The 17,418-nt window shown below is 41.6% G+C and overlaps 1 protein-coding gene across 1 annotated transcript; it reads right to left on the reverse strand.

The window, feature by feature from the left end:
- Positions 1-420: 420 nt before the first annotated feature.
- LOC130250043 (cytochrome b5) lies at positions 421-15,840 on the reverse strand. Its single transcript, XM_056485351.1, has 5 exons — positions 15,490-15,840; positions 5,998-6,126; positions 4,303-4,332; positions 2,338-2,372; positions 421-1,504 (listed from the first exon to the last, which is right to left on the reverse strand). Exons 1-5 carry the CDS (start codon positions 15,763-15,765, stop codon positions 1,426-1,428), a joined length of 549 nt encoding a protein of 182 aa, XP_056341326.1. The 5' UTR covers positions 15,766-15,840; the 3' UTR covers positions 421-1,425.
- Between the last annotated feature and the right edge of the window lie 1,578 nt (positions 15,841-17,418).

The raw sequence follows: 17,418 nt of genomic DNA on the forward strand, positions 1-17,418 counted from the left end.
ATACTTTAATTGCTCTATCTGCTCATTTGGATACTTATATCTTATCACATACTCATCTGTCTGAAATTCTTGGAGGGGGGAAGCTAAGCTTTCTCAAGTTGCCCTTTTTATTTTTTTGCCTTGCCTAGATATATGGACTCAAGTGTTTTTAGAAATGAAACGTGATTTGTGATTCTAAATACCAACTCTGAGTTATTGTATCATTTTTAAAGGTTATCTATAAAAATATCAAATCTTGAAGTTTTAAACTCTGTTTCACCACATTCAGTGAGAAAGCCATGGCAAACACAGGACAAAAGTCACTGCTTGACACAAAGTTGATGGGAGTTACTGTAAGTGCACTTCTGAGAAGTGCCCCAACAGGGCATCCCTTTCAAGGCCTTCAAAGAATTTGGAAATGAAGGTGTTTGAGCCAGTAGGTATAAGCAATTAAACTTTTATTCATGATCATTTACATAAGACTAAAAATGTTCACCACAAAATGCAAACTTGTCGTTATCTTGTATTCAGCAGTGAAAACAGTTGCCTCTTCATAGTAAAGCACCAAAGCACATCACAGAAGAGTCAGAAGTAGATTTAATTTATCAGTTTTCCCCCTCACAATGTACTTGACAAAGTTGATTTTTATCAAAGGCTAAAACTTCCAGAACAAATTCTACAGTCACCTGAGTGTTTGGCAGGAACAGTACTATTTAGCAGTTACTTTTTTCTGCCTTTCTTGAAAAAAAGAGCTATTTTTCACAAAAATGAGAGACATAATTGGGCCAAACATTGAGTTTCATATTTCACCTGAATTTTTCAATGGGAGACAAACAGAACAGTTTGCTAGGAGAACCTACAACAACTATAAGAGCAGTTGTCAAAACAAAAAAAAGAAAAAAAACCCAGTTCATTATAACTGCTTGGCAGGGCCCAACCCACTTCCAGGCACCTATAACTCCACTCAGTTTTACTCATCACATTTAACTTGCATTTCATTCATACTGCATTTAAAAAGACAACATGATTTTTTTAAGTTAAGTTGTGTACATGTACACAGTTTTGGTAGTCTTTTAAAGCTGTAAAATATATACCTAAAGAGAGTCCTAATGACCCTATTACAGATTAAAGAGAAATAACCAGAATCAGTGTTACATACAAAATAATATTCTACCACAGAAATCAATACAGTTATCGTATAATTCATTACAGAAAAAAAAGTGTTATATAAAAAGAGAAATGATGCCTTTTTATCACTTCACAGCAGCATGTAAGAAGGCAACATTAAGAAAAGTGCACAGCAGAAAGAGAATTGTGTCATTTTCTGAAAAACTTGAATTTTTCTTCAGACATCAGGCTTTTGTCCAGGAAAATATTGGGTTAGGATTGCTTATATTTTCTCCCAGAGAATGTATTCTCTTCTTGCTTTAATTGTCAGTAAGGCGCTTACTCTGACATGTAGGAACGATACATCAGGGCCACGATAATCGCTGCTATTGCCGGGATCACCCAGTTGGACCATGAACTAAAGGGAAGTTTTTGAAAAAGCAGTTTAGGAAGTGATAACCAGCAAGTTATAAAAAGAAAAATAAAAGTCATTGCTTAAAGAAGTCCTTCCTCCCCACTCCAACAAATACTTCAAACTCAGGGCAACAGAATACCTGGATTGACCTGTAATACTCCAGACAAGGGAAGAAGCTTGTACAGCATGGCTTTGTATTAGAGCTTACAAGAAGCTTGCTTCCTAAAGAAGAGTAAAACCCTAGGCACATTCAAAGTCATGGTGTGCTGCCCAGAATGTCATTCATTCAAAAGCTGTTTAAGTAGCAGCATCACATGACACTTCTAAGTACCCAACCTCCCCACCCAGAGGGTCACAGAATTCCTCTGAGGTTTCAGCAGTAGGCAACTGTCAGCAGGATATAACTTTACAAAGGTTGATTCAGTGGTATTCCAACCCTCTCCCAATTCTTTCAGATCTTCCTTCTCATACGCAGAATCCTCTTTTTTCCCTTAGATGCAACAGCAATAGCAGGGCAAATTTTAAAAGCAAGGCATCCAGGTCAGTAAAATAGTTGGCAATGGCACTTAGTCTTCCCTTCACATGGCAGACTCCAGAAATAAAGGCCTGTGCAAAACCAACCATTTGGTAGATACTGACACCTGTCAATATGAGAAAAGTATCTACCTAGTAAGCTGACACACTTCTAAAGTGGTACATAGATGCCAACTTGGAGTTTACACAGAAATTTTCATGCACCACCCCCTGATATCTCAGCTTCCAGCAGATAAAAGCTATTCAGCTTTTTAAGCTTCAGAAAATAATCAGGAACTTCGAAATCAGATGTCATACTGTACCTGGAAGTAGACTGAACAGTGGTAATAAGAGTTTCCTGGAAAACAAAGCATAAGAAGATATTTACTTCAGGAAGACAACCCTCTCCATCTTAACTAGCCCCAGAGTTTCTCAAAGCTCACCAAATGAAACTAATTCAGAAACAACTCAGTGCATGCATTTGAGAGCATTTTCTCCTAATTCCTACAGCAGTTCTGTTGTATTATAAACTAGTTAGTAGCAGTTTCTACAGCCAACATTGCATCAAGTTCCTAAAATATTTTCAAAATTTTGCTGCAAGCTTTACGAAACTAACTTCAACCTTAAGTTACATTTGAAAAGTTTGTCATCTCTAAGACAAAAATCCCGTCCTTGACTAAAATCAAATTGAAAAAACTTGAAAATCATTCAGAAATATTTTTTTATATCAAAACTACATAAAGAAAGCTACTAATTTACATCTACAAGGTTTATTAAACTCAGGGGTTTTAGTGTGCTGTTTCAGGTTGTGCAAGAATCAGTCAAATTGTTATAGCTGTTTCTGATACTGATTTGGACTTCTTTTTCAGTTTCCACAAAAAAAGCAGCACTACAAGGTCAAATTCCAGTTGGGTACCTGTGCACAATTTACATGAAGACTTATTAATCTGAATAACTCTAATTGTGTATGACCATAAGTTTATTTTAAAAATCCAAGAATTAAAACCCTACCTAAATTTAGTGGCACAAGATCCATCACTGCAAAATTACTTGCTTTGGTATCAGAACATTTGCAATTAATTTAAAGCACCTCATCTTCCTTCTAGAATGACAGGGAACAAGTGTAGTGTATCTATTTGGACACATCTTAACTCCCACCTGACTATGCATTGGCCAAGTAATATTCTAAGTACCTCAGTTTGGTAAATTCCTCTGATATTAGTCAAAGGATTATCTGCTACAAATTGCACTGGGCAGTCTGTTCTCAGTTGCATTTATCATTACCGTTCTTAAAGCTTAAGTGTAAACTGCCCTAAATGTCAAAAGAAATCTGAATAGCAGACACTGCTCTTGGTGGGAAGAAGCTCAGAATTTCAATCATTATTCCATTTTTTACTTTTATTAGTATACTAGTTAAAAAATTAATAGCTGATTTCAATGCATATATATGCATAAATTTCCTCTCTTTCCTTTAAGTGATTCATATCATTGGAAGATCTCAGGAAAGTGCTACTTCTAAGAAACAATCTCTCAAAACAAGAAAATTAAGACCTTATTCTTACTAAGTTTAATTTAAAAATATTTTCCAATTATTTCCTAAGCATACTGCTCTACTGGTAAGGCCAGTGCAAACATCCTATATGGACACAGCAGCAACTGTACAAATTAATCCCTGAAGCACCTTCTCCTTTAAGGGACACATGAATTTTTTTTGAGTTTGACAGCTGAGTGCCAACACAGATTAATTCTAATAAGGATGGAAAAAATCCATTAGAAAATAAGTGCAACGCTGCATTTACAGGATACTCAGCAGAATCTAATTAAATAGTCAGGAAGCAAACAGTAATTTCACCTTGAAAAGGGTTCACAATTGCAATTTAACTGATTTATAATACATTGAATGCCTCTACACTTTCTATCTACTAGCGTGACCAATATATTGTTAAGCATCACATTTTTCCTCCCACAAACACTTACTAATCTGTTCTGCCAATACACTGATTTTTTTAAACTGAACACTAGAAGACCACTGACTGACTCCAGTCACTTTTTTGCTATAGTATAATACACTTAATAACCCCCTAGTATGAAGCCAGACAAATAAAAGAAAATAACAGTTAAGGAAAGAACAATTTGAAGCAGTATCAACAGGTTCAAGATTTAAAACTTGAACCATCGCACTTAAACTGAATTATTTCCTATTTCTGAAGGTATACCATTCATACACAGACACTAAGACACTGCAATGCCCAAAAGAAACAACATGGCATTTCAAGAAACATACTTACTGTTGGTTTCTGAATCTTGTTTCTATCATCCTGCAAGAAAAAAAAAAAAAAAAAAAAAAAAGCAAGGAACATTTAGACAAAATCTGAAAGCATTAAAAAACAAAACCAACTCACACAATTTACCACTAAATTCAGTTTGCAATTCATTCTGTTAATGGTAAGTATTTTTCACTAATAAAAACAGACTTGCAAGAGAGCAGATGTCAGTGATTGATTTTGAGCTAACATAAACAAGATCACTTCCTTAAATAATACTTCCCAGATTTCAAGGAAGAAGTGAAACCTGAACCTCCAACAAATTTCACTATTCTTTGTGCCCATGTTTTTATCTTTCCTTTATCTCTGGAGAGTACATAACCTTAGCTTATACACTGACTGCAATCATATTAATTCTGCTTAGTGTGCTTGTATTATCAGGTAAAGTCAACTAACTGGCTGTGGTCCCATGTCCACTGGACCAAAGGTCCCAGATTCTAGGGATCTTTCATAAACTCAAAGTTCTGCTTGGCATAGTCACATTCATTACAAAAAAAACCAACAGTACATAATCCTGTTAGTTTTGTATTTGTACATTAAACTACCAAGCTGCTTTTTTCATATCAAGTGAAAACAGGCACTTGCCAAACAAGGAGGAACTGGACTGACAGCCAGGTTAAGAACAACATTAGTGGCACAGAAATAGATTGCAAGCCTGCAAAGCCACAAATGTGCATCAGAGCCAAATCACTTCTTATTAGGACAAGCTACACTAGTAATATTTATCAAAAGATAACCTGAGACAAGCAAGATTGGGCATCTTACTGTGAAATACACTACTCAAGACAGTGACTATTTACCACAAATGCAAGACAAAACATACATGAAATAAGTGGGAATGAGGTAGGAATGAACAATAAAGTACAGCAGACAGGCACACTAGCAGGCTAAACTTTGAAACAGTGGTTTTCAGCTATTAAGATGCAGGAGAGTTTAACTATGGCCTAGCTGAAAAAAGCCAAGGCAGCAAGTAGCTAGAAAGAAATGCTACTTGAGACAGCAGAAAGGTGCTCATTAAAAGTACAGGAAATAGGACTGACAGTATAAAAGAGAGAATGTGTCAGATGATCCAGTGGGAACTGATCATAAACAATCCTGACAACCACAAGTAGAGAACCATGATACAGCTAAAAGTGGCAGGAGCCTGAGAGGGGAAGACAGAGCAACAAACTAGAAATACAAAGCTTGTAAATAAGCATTCTCTAAACATACATATGAAGAGCCAGGATTGTACCTTTCCATGCAGATGGAAGCCTGGCAGATACACATTTACAATGAAAGCATTAAAGTGGTTATTAAGTAGTCACTGCATTCTTGCATAAGAAAAGGTCTAGACATTCTGACATACCACCTTCAGGGGCTACAGAGTTTCATTACAAAGCTTAACAGCGAATGACAACGATTCCATGTTCAGTTTATTCAAGAACTAAGCTGCAAGGCAATTTAAAGCACCAAAAGATGTGACCATCCTTATGCTACACTAATCAAATCCCTTCACATTGGGGGAACTATCTCAAACCTAAGTCCATCCACAAACAGCTGCAGGACTGGCATCCAACCAAACTAGCAGTTATTGATTTGGAAGTAATTACCAGACAAGTAACTAGATGCAAAAACAGTATAGTAAACACAAAAGTAGAGACACTTTCATATACTCACGGGATGAAGTTCCCCAACAATAAAGGATTCTGACAGTGTCCTTGCATCTGTGGAATGGCCAACATCTTCAAAGTTCTCAGTAGCATCTCCTCCAGCTTGCTCCCTAAGGACCTCTTCACCTCCTGGGTGCTGTAATTTTAATGAGTTTGAGTTTGTTACTGAAATACATTTCATATTCTAGAAACGGAAATTCTGCATTTTTCCATTTCTATAATTAAAAAAAAAAAAAAAAAAAAAAAAAGCAAAATCAACTGCCAGACTTTCTAGAGCAAACATAAGCCTTTCTGAAAAACTAGAGAGCTTTATGTACCCTCTGAAGCCAAAGTCAAGGAAGATAAGTCTCTATTTCATTGGCCAAGAAGCAGTAAGAGGCATTACCCCTTGCAACTAAAGCATTTAGAAAGTTGTGCGGGAATCAGTCTGTGTCTTTACAGCCCAACTATCACCTGAAGTTACATTCTGTGCTTTCACTTCTTTAGGAAACGTGTATTTTCATCCAAGCAGTGCTTTATACAGCAGAAGGATAAAAGCCAAAAAGGTATAAGCTGCAGCAAGAACATTCCAGCAAGATAAAAAAATCTGTTCACAAGAAGCGCAATCAAGCATTGGCAAAACAAGCTGGCGAGGTGCTAAGGAACCTGACCTTCTAGTTAATCCTGGTTTGAGTGGGGAGCTGGGCCAGATAACTTTAAGGATCCTTTCCAAAACAAATTATGGCACAAATATCAAGAAAGACAGCTCCTTTGGAAGTGATTAAGCACAACTGAAAGCTCATTTAAGACTCCAGAATAGCAATTTGGTTTTCATAGAGTATGGAATCCCAAAACCACATTGTTGATAAAACCCCTGAGGTACAGAGAAGTCATCTCCCAGGATCTTCTAATACCTCAATTCATCACCATTCCCCTAATATAAACACCTGTTATCCATTAACTTTTATTCTTCCCCAGGATGTACTTTAGGGATTTTATGAAGTTTTTATGAAGTACATTTTTATCTACCAAATAACTCCACCTGAATATACTGCAAGATCTATCACATCTTCTAGTTCAGTGCACTTCCTCAGCTCCAAGTTACTTATTCATGTAACAGGTATCATGCCACAAAAATTCACCACAACTTTCAAGCAGCAGAGTACTACATAAACACAGGAAGTGATTAGGTAAACAAGTTAAAAGCACTTACTAGTACTGCCTTGGATTATGGCAACCTTGGAATAGATATTAGCATTTTATCAGCAGCAGATGAGCTAAAAAGCTTTGGAACTTAAATTTTTAATGCTTCTGAGTACAAGATATAAAATTACAGAAAACAGGGAAAAGTTTCTACAATTTATGGTCATCTGGTGGGGAGCACACCTCACCAAAAAGCCCACAGGTTAAAGAAATGGCATTTTTATTAGTCTAGGCAATTCAGGTAAGAACTTACTTAAAATCCTGTTGATCTCCTACCAAAACTTCTCTTCTGACAAAAACAGTATTTGTTCATACAGATGAACCAAACTACCACTATGAATTTCCAACAGAACCAGAACTCCACAACTTGAATCTTCACATTAAAGGCAGACATTTATTTTAACAGATTAAGGAAGCTAAGGAGAAAAAAAACAAAAAAAAACCCAACACAACACTTTTCAAAGAGCCAAGATACCTCAGTTATTAGGGTAAAGGATCCCTACCATGACTAAGCAAAAGCAAGATTAGGCAACTGATAGAGAGATTAGACACAGCAGCTGAGCCAAAAAAGGTCAGAAGAGTACAAGCAGAGCAAAGATTATGCAAGCAACCTGCAAATATGGCATGCTCAACAAAATCCTGCCCTTGAATCCATTCTGGTAAGCATTCAGGGAAAAGACTGGACAAAAGCTGAGGGAGCACTCAAGTTCAATATTGCCTTGAAATGGCACTTAGCTGAACTTGAGCCTAACCAGCACTCCAAGACATTACCTCAACTAAGTCTTCATAGAATTTCTTTAGCAAAGTGGGTTTGGGTTTTTTAATACCATGCTGAAGAATTGTGCCCCCCCCAATAGAAAAACATATGTACCAACTTCAGCAGAAAAGGTTGCACAATTCCTTGGAAAACATGGAAATGGAAAATGTTTAACAAACAAGGTATCAACAAGCAGCAGAAGGCTCCAAAGTTAAACCACCATAAAGCACCAGCAGCATGTAAACTCCTCTTCACACACTGCACTGAAACCAAACCCCACTCATACAAACACATAAAATACCAGTTACTCCAGCAAGTCATCAAGATCACATGGTTTACACTAGCTCACAAAACAAAACTCACTATCCAGCCAAACAAGTGGATATCTAGCAATGTAACTGCATCTACACTAAAATTACTTCATGGAGTACTTCAAAAAACTACTCACAGGTTGCCAGCTGCAGAATGATCATGTACTAACTTGTGTTCCCAAATCCCTCCCTTGTGCCAGTACAAAGCAATCACGTAGCAGTATGGGCAGCACCATAGAGGCATTCCAGCTTTTCCCTGTAGAACTAGTTTTTTGTCTAATTAGCAACTGATCCCACTGTCTACAAAACCACAATATTAGTGTCAAGACAGCGACTGCAACCAATCCTCTCTAGCAACCCTCTGACTACCACAGATCAGCTGAAGAGGACAAATTCACCCTGATCTCTGCCACTACAGCTGGAAAACTGGTAATTATTTTTTATGACATGAGCAACACTAAGTACAGAAAATCACACAGAGAATTCCAAACTTAAGCCATCTACTAGATGTTAATAATAACCTACTAGGCTTTGATGGGAGTACTTTGAAACAAAATGCTTTGCTTTTAGATGCCACCTCTGCTTAAAAATATGAACTTACAGACCCTCTGTAAATAACTAGCACATAATACACACAATTAATGAAAAGATTTCATTAAAATCTTTCATTAAAACCTCCCCTAATGAAAGAGAGCAACTGTAATGTCTCACACAAAGGGCAAGAACTGACTTTTCTATCAAAAGATGAGCATCTTTCATGGCTGGATGAGTTTCCCAAAGCTTGTTTACACAAGGCCTTTGTTCATAATTCTGTCTGATAAATAAAGCCTGCTACCAGAACTGCTACTTTAATGAAGATCCTCTGGATAGACCCTGGAACTGGAAAGCCCATAAGGCTATACAGATAGTGACTCCTAAACTAAAATCCTGTTAATAAAAGTAATTGAAGAGCTCTTGCAGGTAAACCTGTGGTTCAGGGGAAATGAAAAAGCTTTTGATGATAAATTAAGACAGCCTAGCTCATTCCTAGGATATTCTCAATATAATAAATAATCTAAACTACATGCATAACAAATGCCTATACAGAGCCAGCACTAGTACACAGCACAGACTAACTCCTAACAGCAGCACATTAGAAAGTTTTAGACAAGGTAAATATGCAGTTAATCTTGCTGCTCTCATCCGGGTCTAAAGTCCAGCTTACCTCATCCTGAATGCTACCTTTTCTACAGTCATGTAGATTTCTCAGTGTCATAGTTCAAGACTCTATTAAAGCATAACTACCTTAATTTGCAACTACTGTGCCCTCTCCCTTCCTATACCGAGGAAAGGAAACGTAGGGTCCAATTTAACTTTTGGGGACATCACCAAAGGTCTTCATTAGTGGCAGTCTCACAAACTCACTTTCCACACTACAGGAATGAAAAGCAGAAAGGGGGCAGTGACAGAGCCAGGAACACCCAGAGAAGATCAGCTCTATTATGCAGGACAGACAAATGCTTATTTCAGGGGCGTTTTTATGCAGCCTGAAGAGAGTCTTCCAAATTGTTTCTATCATCTGTTTAAGTTTCAGGACAGAAATCATCAGCTCATGTAAAACGTCAAGAGCCTAGGAAAGAAGATCTCTCTCTGAAAGTATATTTTTGAAATCTATCATTAGGCTTTTATATAAAATCCAAACAAAATGCCCAGTAGCTTGGTGCCTGCCCTGATTTCAGCTGGGATAGAGCTGCATTTTTGTCTTTGAGGCTGGTACAGTGCTTTGGATTCAGTATGAGCATAATCAGTGATAACACACTGATGCTGCAGTTGCTGCTGAATAGCACTTACCCTAATTCAAGGAGTTCTCAGTGTCCTATGTCCCGTGCTCTGCCAGAAAGAAGGTGAACAAGAAAGAGCACAGCCAGGACAGCTGATCAGAACTAGCCAAAGGGGTATTCCATACCACGGAACATCAACCTAGTGTACAAACTGGGAGGAGCTGGCTGGGAGCTGCAGCTTGCTGCTTGGCAATGGGCTGTGTTAGCCTCTCTTTTTGTCTCTCTTTTTATTGTAATTATTATATTTTATTTTATTTCAGTTATTAAATTGTTCTTAACTCACACATTTTATCTTTTTTCCCTAATTCCCTTCCCCATCCCACCAAGGGGCTGCGGGGAACAGTGAGCAAGGGGCTGCAGGGCACTGAGGCTAAACAACAGTGCCTATTTCCCCCCTTACAAAACAGTTACAGCTCACGGAGTTTCACATAAAAGTGCTAAGAAGTACTATTTCTTAAAACATTTTCAGATTCTCCTGCAAGCTTCATCAGAGCTTAAGGAAGCACTAATACTGGGTTTAATCCTCACACTTCAAGATTCTGCAGGAAAAGTTCCCATGGTTCACTGGCAGACTCCAAATGTGCCAATACAGGCATCTTTCAATGCAAGCTGACCATGACTTTAAACATGAAAGGCATTATGCTACTCCTCCACAACACCACCACATGCATGAATTAACTTATTGCCACATAGGGGAGAGAACATTTTTCATCCTGATGCAGTAGAATATGATTTGCTTTTTGCACTTTATTTGATCAGCATTACAAAACACACTTAGTGGGAGCTGTCCATTCTAGAAGAAGTTTAGGGAAAGTGCTATGGAAGCACAAGCTTATATATATATATATATATCTCTTATGGAAAAAAAAATTACCAATAATGTTTTTGCTGAACTTTTAGACCACCCACAACTGAATTAACCCAAATAAAGTCTGTATTAGATTAATATTAAATGCATGCCATAGTTAGTTTCCAAAACAAGAAACTCCACTCTGGCAGAGATGTTCCTATACATGTCAGCTTTTTTGCCTAGCTTAGGGAATCCAATCAAGTTCCCACAACAGCAAGTAAATCAAGACACAGATCATCCATTTTTACAGGCCCAGCTATTCTCGTTTAGCCCATTAGATTGATGCTGAAACCTGACTAGAGTGATGATCATATTAAATGTGTGGGGAAATACTATAGAGCATTGCCAATGTACTTTGTCCATTCATTGACATTTAATGCTCTTCATATCTGTAATTATCTATAATACAGACACAGCCAAGCTGTGAGTACACATGCATTTCTAGCAGTTATTTTTCTTTAAATGACATAGGATCTTATCCTGGTTTCAGCTGGCGCACAGTTAATTTTCTTCTTAGTAGCTGGTACAGTAGAGTGCTTTGGATTTAGCATTGAGAATAACGTTAATGAACTGATGCTTTGGTTGCAACCAAGCAGTGCTCACCTAAGTCACTTTTCAGTGTCCCATACTCTGCCAGTGAGGGAGCACAGCTGACCTGAACTGGGCAAAGGGATATTCCATACCACAGAATGTCACACTCCATTCACAAACTGAGAGGAGTTGTCTGTGAGCCGCCAATCACTGCTCAGGAACAGGCTGGACATGGGTCAATGAGTGGAGAACACGTGCATGGTGCACCATTTGCTTCTGCTGGGTTTTAATCTTCTTCTCTCCTTATCATAACAATTGTTGATACATTTACTTTATTTCAATTATTAAACCATCTTATACTGATCCACAAAATCTTTTTCTGATTCTCCTCCCCATGCACAAAGTAGGAAGGCGAGTGAGCCGTTGCATGGTACATGGGTACTCCCTGGGGTTAAATCACAAGACCTGAAGCTAAGGAAAAAGTTTCCCAAATCTCCTGCAACACAGGTCTGACAGCCTTTAACGACAAATCACATAAAAGTTTCTGGTTTCAAGAATACCCTTTCTTGCTAAGACCTTTTAAATATTGCATTTCGAAAGCTGAGGTCTCTTGATTTCTTCTCCCAGACTTGCAAAATCAAAGAAAATTCAGAGATGAATATTCAAGCTATTAATTTTACCCAATATCTGCCACTTCAAAAAAACCAAAACAAAACCAAAAAACCCCACCAAACCAAAAAAATCAACCTGATTAGAAAAAGCAGTTGCTGGAATCTTCATTAACTCCAAGGACAAGATCAAAGCACACAATTGTTTCTTCCTTCAGAACCTTTGCTATATTTCATATGATCTTTTTTAAGCCTTGTCCTTTAGGAAGTCAAGCTACCATGGGTCACACCACACAATGCCTCCACTCCCAACACATACATTTCACCATCCCCAGCCCATTTCCTATCAACCATCAATCAAGTGTTCAGAGGCTGATTGTTCCCCAAAACGGAACAAGTTCCACTAAACATCTGCAAGCTCTATGAAGACACCCTTAACTACTGTAATGGAGTGAAAAGAAGCACCACACCTTCACATATCAAGCACAAGAGCATCCAAGGTGTCTTCAAGACTGAAGCACAGTAAAGTTTTCAATTTCATTACTAATAAGAAAATACTTTCATAGGTTAATGCAGTAGCTGAAAATATGGCTCTACTGGTTTAAGAAACAGGACTGGTGAGCTTAGCTGCTGCTCCCATTTCTTCACTCCCCAGTAAGCTGATACTTATGTACTACTTGGGAAGAGCATGAGTGAGGTGATGCTTTAGCAGCATACCCTTTTTAATGCTTTTCAACTTAAATTTCAGTAGCCCACATTAAAGTCTTAAAATACGTTACACTTTTCTACTTCCGAAAGGAACTGCAAGAAATAAACTTGAGTTTAACCAATAATGCTACTCAAACAGCTAACACAATCCCAATTTGGAGTAGGGTTTACTGTATTCTGGAATGAAGCAGCAAGAGGCTAGCTTCAATTTCTCCTCAGCTGTCACATCCAAAAGCCTCAGCGTTTCTGACAGTGTCAAAAGAATTAGCATAACACTTGATAAGTTAACTAAGTACTAAAAGCATTTAAAAAAAAAAAATGTTTAAGAAGTGCCCTATGAAGTATCTTAATCAAAGGGTTCCATAAGAAAAATCACCAACATGATGAATATTAAAATGTCAAAGAACTTTCCCTCAGACTAGCTTCACTTAAAGTATTTCGGGTAATTATTTCCAACAATGTCATCCATTATCTCAGAATGTCTTCAAAATTTCAGCTCAAAACCAGCCATGTTCTATTGAAAGCTGTTCAATGTGAGGTTGAAGTCTGACTTGTGTGTCCCAAGACATCCCCCACATTGTCCAAAGCCCAACTATTTAAATACTTACAAACAGAAGGATGTTCTGAAGGATGAAAATGAAGGTTCCTTGGAGAAATTTACACAAGGTGATGCCTCTTCATATTTACCAATATCACCTTACTTACTGAAGAAAGAGGCTGCACAACTACTTAAACTCAAATGCTCATTCGATTCTGAATTTTTTTTCATCAAGTGTTATGGTTTTTTTGTTAGGTAGGGTAACATTTAGGCTTTTTTTAAGGTATGAGTTTTTTTCTGCCTCCTCAATCTGGAAAATACGTTACAACAATACAATTATGTATCAATCAAAACTGGTAAGTTTCCAAAAGCTAATTCAGTTTTGCAGACTACATGAAAAGCTGCATTCTTCTCCAGAGCTTCTACAATTAAACTGGTCCTGACTGCATAACCATACAGCAACACCCATAACTAATGGATGAAGGTGACCAGGGGCAGAGCTAGATGAAAAATAATGAAGGAAGAGTCAGTAGATCAGTTTCACAATCTGCCTTGCAGAAAAGCCAAACAATTTGCGTTGACATGCATCTTAAGAATGAAATACTACCTGTGTCAACACGGCCTTTGAAAAATTGCTTGTCAACCCTCCTTTGCAAAACACCCAGTTTCTCCTTTGAATTACAAGTGTTTACAAGCACAAAAATCAAGATGGGGCTATAGAACTACTGATGCTTCAAATTTGTCGCGCCTCTAACCCATCTAATCTGTATTCTTTAAGAAATTAAAGAAAGTCTATCATGCACCTTTCAATTGGTTGCTTTTAGGAAGAATTTCTTCACAGAAAGGATGATTAGACATTGAAATGGACTGCCAAGAGTGGTGGCAGTCCCTGTCCCTGAGAGTTTTAAGGAAAGACTGGATGTGGCACTTACTGCCATGGTCTAGTTGACACAGTGGTGTTTGGTCAAGCACTGGATGAGATCTCTTTATTAACCATGACTATCAATGCTTACACTAACTGCTTTCTGCCAGAGATCAAAACCATCAACCACTAACTGGAGAAGAAAAAAGCCCAACAAAACACAGCCAAAGGAATAGAACTTGACTCTAGTGCTCTACTCTGGAGTTTGAACTGGTGCAACTTTGCAGCACCACACTGCACCCCCACACGGAACGGGCTAGGGCAGCAGTGAGATCTAATTTTCTGAACGTTGCTGCCTGTATACAATGCCAAGTCTGCCATTTCCTGCAAATAAAGACCACCCAGGTCTTTAGGCTACCAAGGATGTATTTATTTGGCAGATAGGAACACAAGCAACTATGACCAAGAGGCTTTACCAAGGACTGGATATAAGGATGAAGTTTTTTTACAGTGACAGCAGTGAGCACTGGCACAGGTTGCCAGAGAAGTTGGGAATGCCCCATCCCTGGACACGTTCAAGGACAGGGGCTGGGAGTGACCTGGTACAGTGGAGCAACCTCTCTCTGCCCTTGGCAGGGGGCTGGAATCAGATGAGCTTTAACGCCCCTTCCAATCCAAACAATTTTGTGATTCTGTGACTATTAGAGTAACCCCAAGATCTGTAACATTCTGCATAGTGTGGTACTTTCCTTCCACTTTGTGAAGTTTCTTTCCTGTTCCACAATACAACACACACTACAATAGTGTGAAGAGAGGAGCTGCTGACCTTTTAGTTCACAAGATAATATGGCTCTGGGTCCCAGCTGAATCATCACTTTTAATTTTGTCTTCAGTTGGCACACCAAAGCAAGAAACAGATAGACTCAACCCCATTCTTGGTACCCAAGATTCACACAGCCAGCCCGCCTATCTCAGCCCTCAACACCGACTCCAGTTTTTTCTCCTTGTCCTTAGTTACTGGAAATTCAAATCAGAATTCAGACCCGAAAGTTTGGGGCGGGCGCGGGCACACAGCGGATGACACACACGGTAGCGCAGCCGGCGTGCGCGCCACTCGCGGGTTTCCCCGGCCCGAGAGGCGCCCGGAGCCCGGGCCCGCCCCGCGGCTCTTCCTCCAGGGCGCTATCGCGGCCCCGAGGGCGGCTCCCGCCCCGCCGTGCCGCACCCGCGGGCCGGAGGGGAGCCTGCCAGGGGCACAGCGCGGGGAGCCGCCGGCGAGCCCGACCCGCGGGGCGCCGGTGCCCTCAGCGTCCCGCCAAGGCGGGCACCCACCTCGTCCAGGAACTTGGTGACATCGTAGACTCGGTTGTGGATGATGATCCAGGTGCTCTGGCTGTTGTTGTGCTTCTGCACCTCCTCCAGGCGGTAGTAGCGGCCCCGCCACGACTCTTTCCCGGTCTCGCTGGAGCCCACCATGTCCTGTCCTGTCCTGTCCTGTCCCGCACCGCACACGCCACAGGCTGACACGCCACGCACCGCCGGGGCCCCTCCGCAGGCCCTATCACCGCCAGCCGCCGCCCCGCCCCTCCCGCCCAGCCGGCCGCTCATTGGCGGAGGACAATGCCACTCAAAGCAGGCGGGCAGCCTGGCGGCGGCCGTGGCGGTCGGGGGCGGGACTTTGCCGCCTTGTCCCGCCCTTTCCCCGCCTCCCCGCCGCCCCACGTGACCGGGCTCTGGCGGGGCGGGATGGGGCGGGGCGGGGGCGGTGCCGGGCCAGGCCAGGCCAGGCCAGGCGCTGCTGGCCCCGGTCGCGCTGCCGCCGGTGCTGAGCGCTGGGGTCACGGATTCTCTGTTGTTCACTTCCTGGGGTGGTCACCCCCGCTTTCGCCGCCTTTGGCAGCGCCGAGCTGCGAGGCTGCCGGTGTGCTCTGCGACGAGCTAATCGCTGACATGCAATTTAGAACCACATTGGAATGGTTTGGCACCATGGAAGGCACCTTTGGGGACCACTAGACAAGATTGTTCAAAGTCCGATCCAGTCTGGCCTTGAACACTTCCAGTACAGGAAAGACAAGGAACTGCTGGAGAGTGTACAGCAAAGGGCCACAGAGATGTTTAGGAGTCTACAACACTTATGGGGAGAGACTCAGGGCACTGTCAGACTCCTTGCAGTGAGACAGCACGAGGAGCAATGGTCAGAAACTAAAAAACAAGAAGTTTCACCTTAACATGAAGACCTTTACATGGAGAGTGGCAGGGATGGGCCGGTCGGGGCTGTCCCGGGAGGTCGTGGGGTGTCTCTCTCTGGAGACATTCAAAACCCACCTGCCCGTGTTCCTGTGAAGCCTGCTCCAGGTGACCCTGCCCTGGCAGGGGCGTTGGACTAGATGACCCCCAGAGGTCCCTTCCAACCCTAACAAGCTGTGATCCTGTGATTCAGGCTCCCTGGGCAGCCTATTCCAGTGCCTCAGCACCCTCACAGTAAAGATTTTTTCCCTAACATCTGAGCCGAATTATGCTCGTGCTGCTGTGGTGAAGCCGGCTGGCGCCCCGGCTCGGCGAAGAGCAAAAGCGCCTCTGCCATGGGCACACATAGCGCGGGCTGAGTTCCACCCGGACACAAGGTGGCTGTGCCGGAGCCCTGCCGGCGCTGTGGCCGCCCGTGCTCCCTGCCCTCTCCCGCCGGTGTCCCAGCCAGCAGGGGCTGCCCGGGAATCGCTCATCCTGCCTGGCGCCGGAGGCGGCAGGGCCCGAAGGCGGGAGGAGCCCGCTGCCGCTTTTCCCGCGCAGCCCGTGAGGCGATCCCGGCGGGAGCGCCCCTGACACAGGCGCTTCCTCACGGCTCCGCTAAACCTCCCGGCTGTCGCTGGAGGCCCTCGCCCCGCCTTGGGAGAGCTCTCCCGCGGGGCTTGTAGCGAAGCTTCTGCCCTGCTTTGCTGCCAGGGGGGCTGAGGGCACAGACAGCAGTGCCTTCCCCTTCTCTCGGCGAGGCTCTGTCACCAATCCAGCATCCTATTTCCCTGCAGTTTTGGCTGAGGTAAAATATGTTTCCTTTGCGCTGGGCTCAGATGTGTTCGATGGCTTTGTCTGTATTTCAGCCCCGTATGGGTTCCCACATCCCCATGTCACGTCCATACACAACTCGGGTGCCTCGGCAGCATTAGCCCTATGGACACACCCAGGCGTGATTACAGGCTGGATTTGCGGGATTTTTTTGTAGCATAAAACGTACCCAGCGTGACCTGTCACTGTTCCTGAAAG

Source organism: Oenanthe melanoleuca, chromosome 2 (assembly GCF_029582105.1).
Source record: "Oenanthe melanoleuca isolate GR-GAL-2019-014 chromosome 2, OMel1.0, whole genome shotgun sequence".
NCBI classification, from domain to species: Eukaryota; Metazoa; Chordata; class Aves; order Passeriformes; family Muscicapidae; genus Oenanthe; species Oenanthe melanoleuca.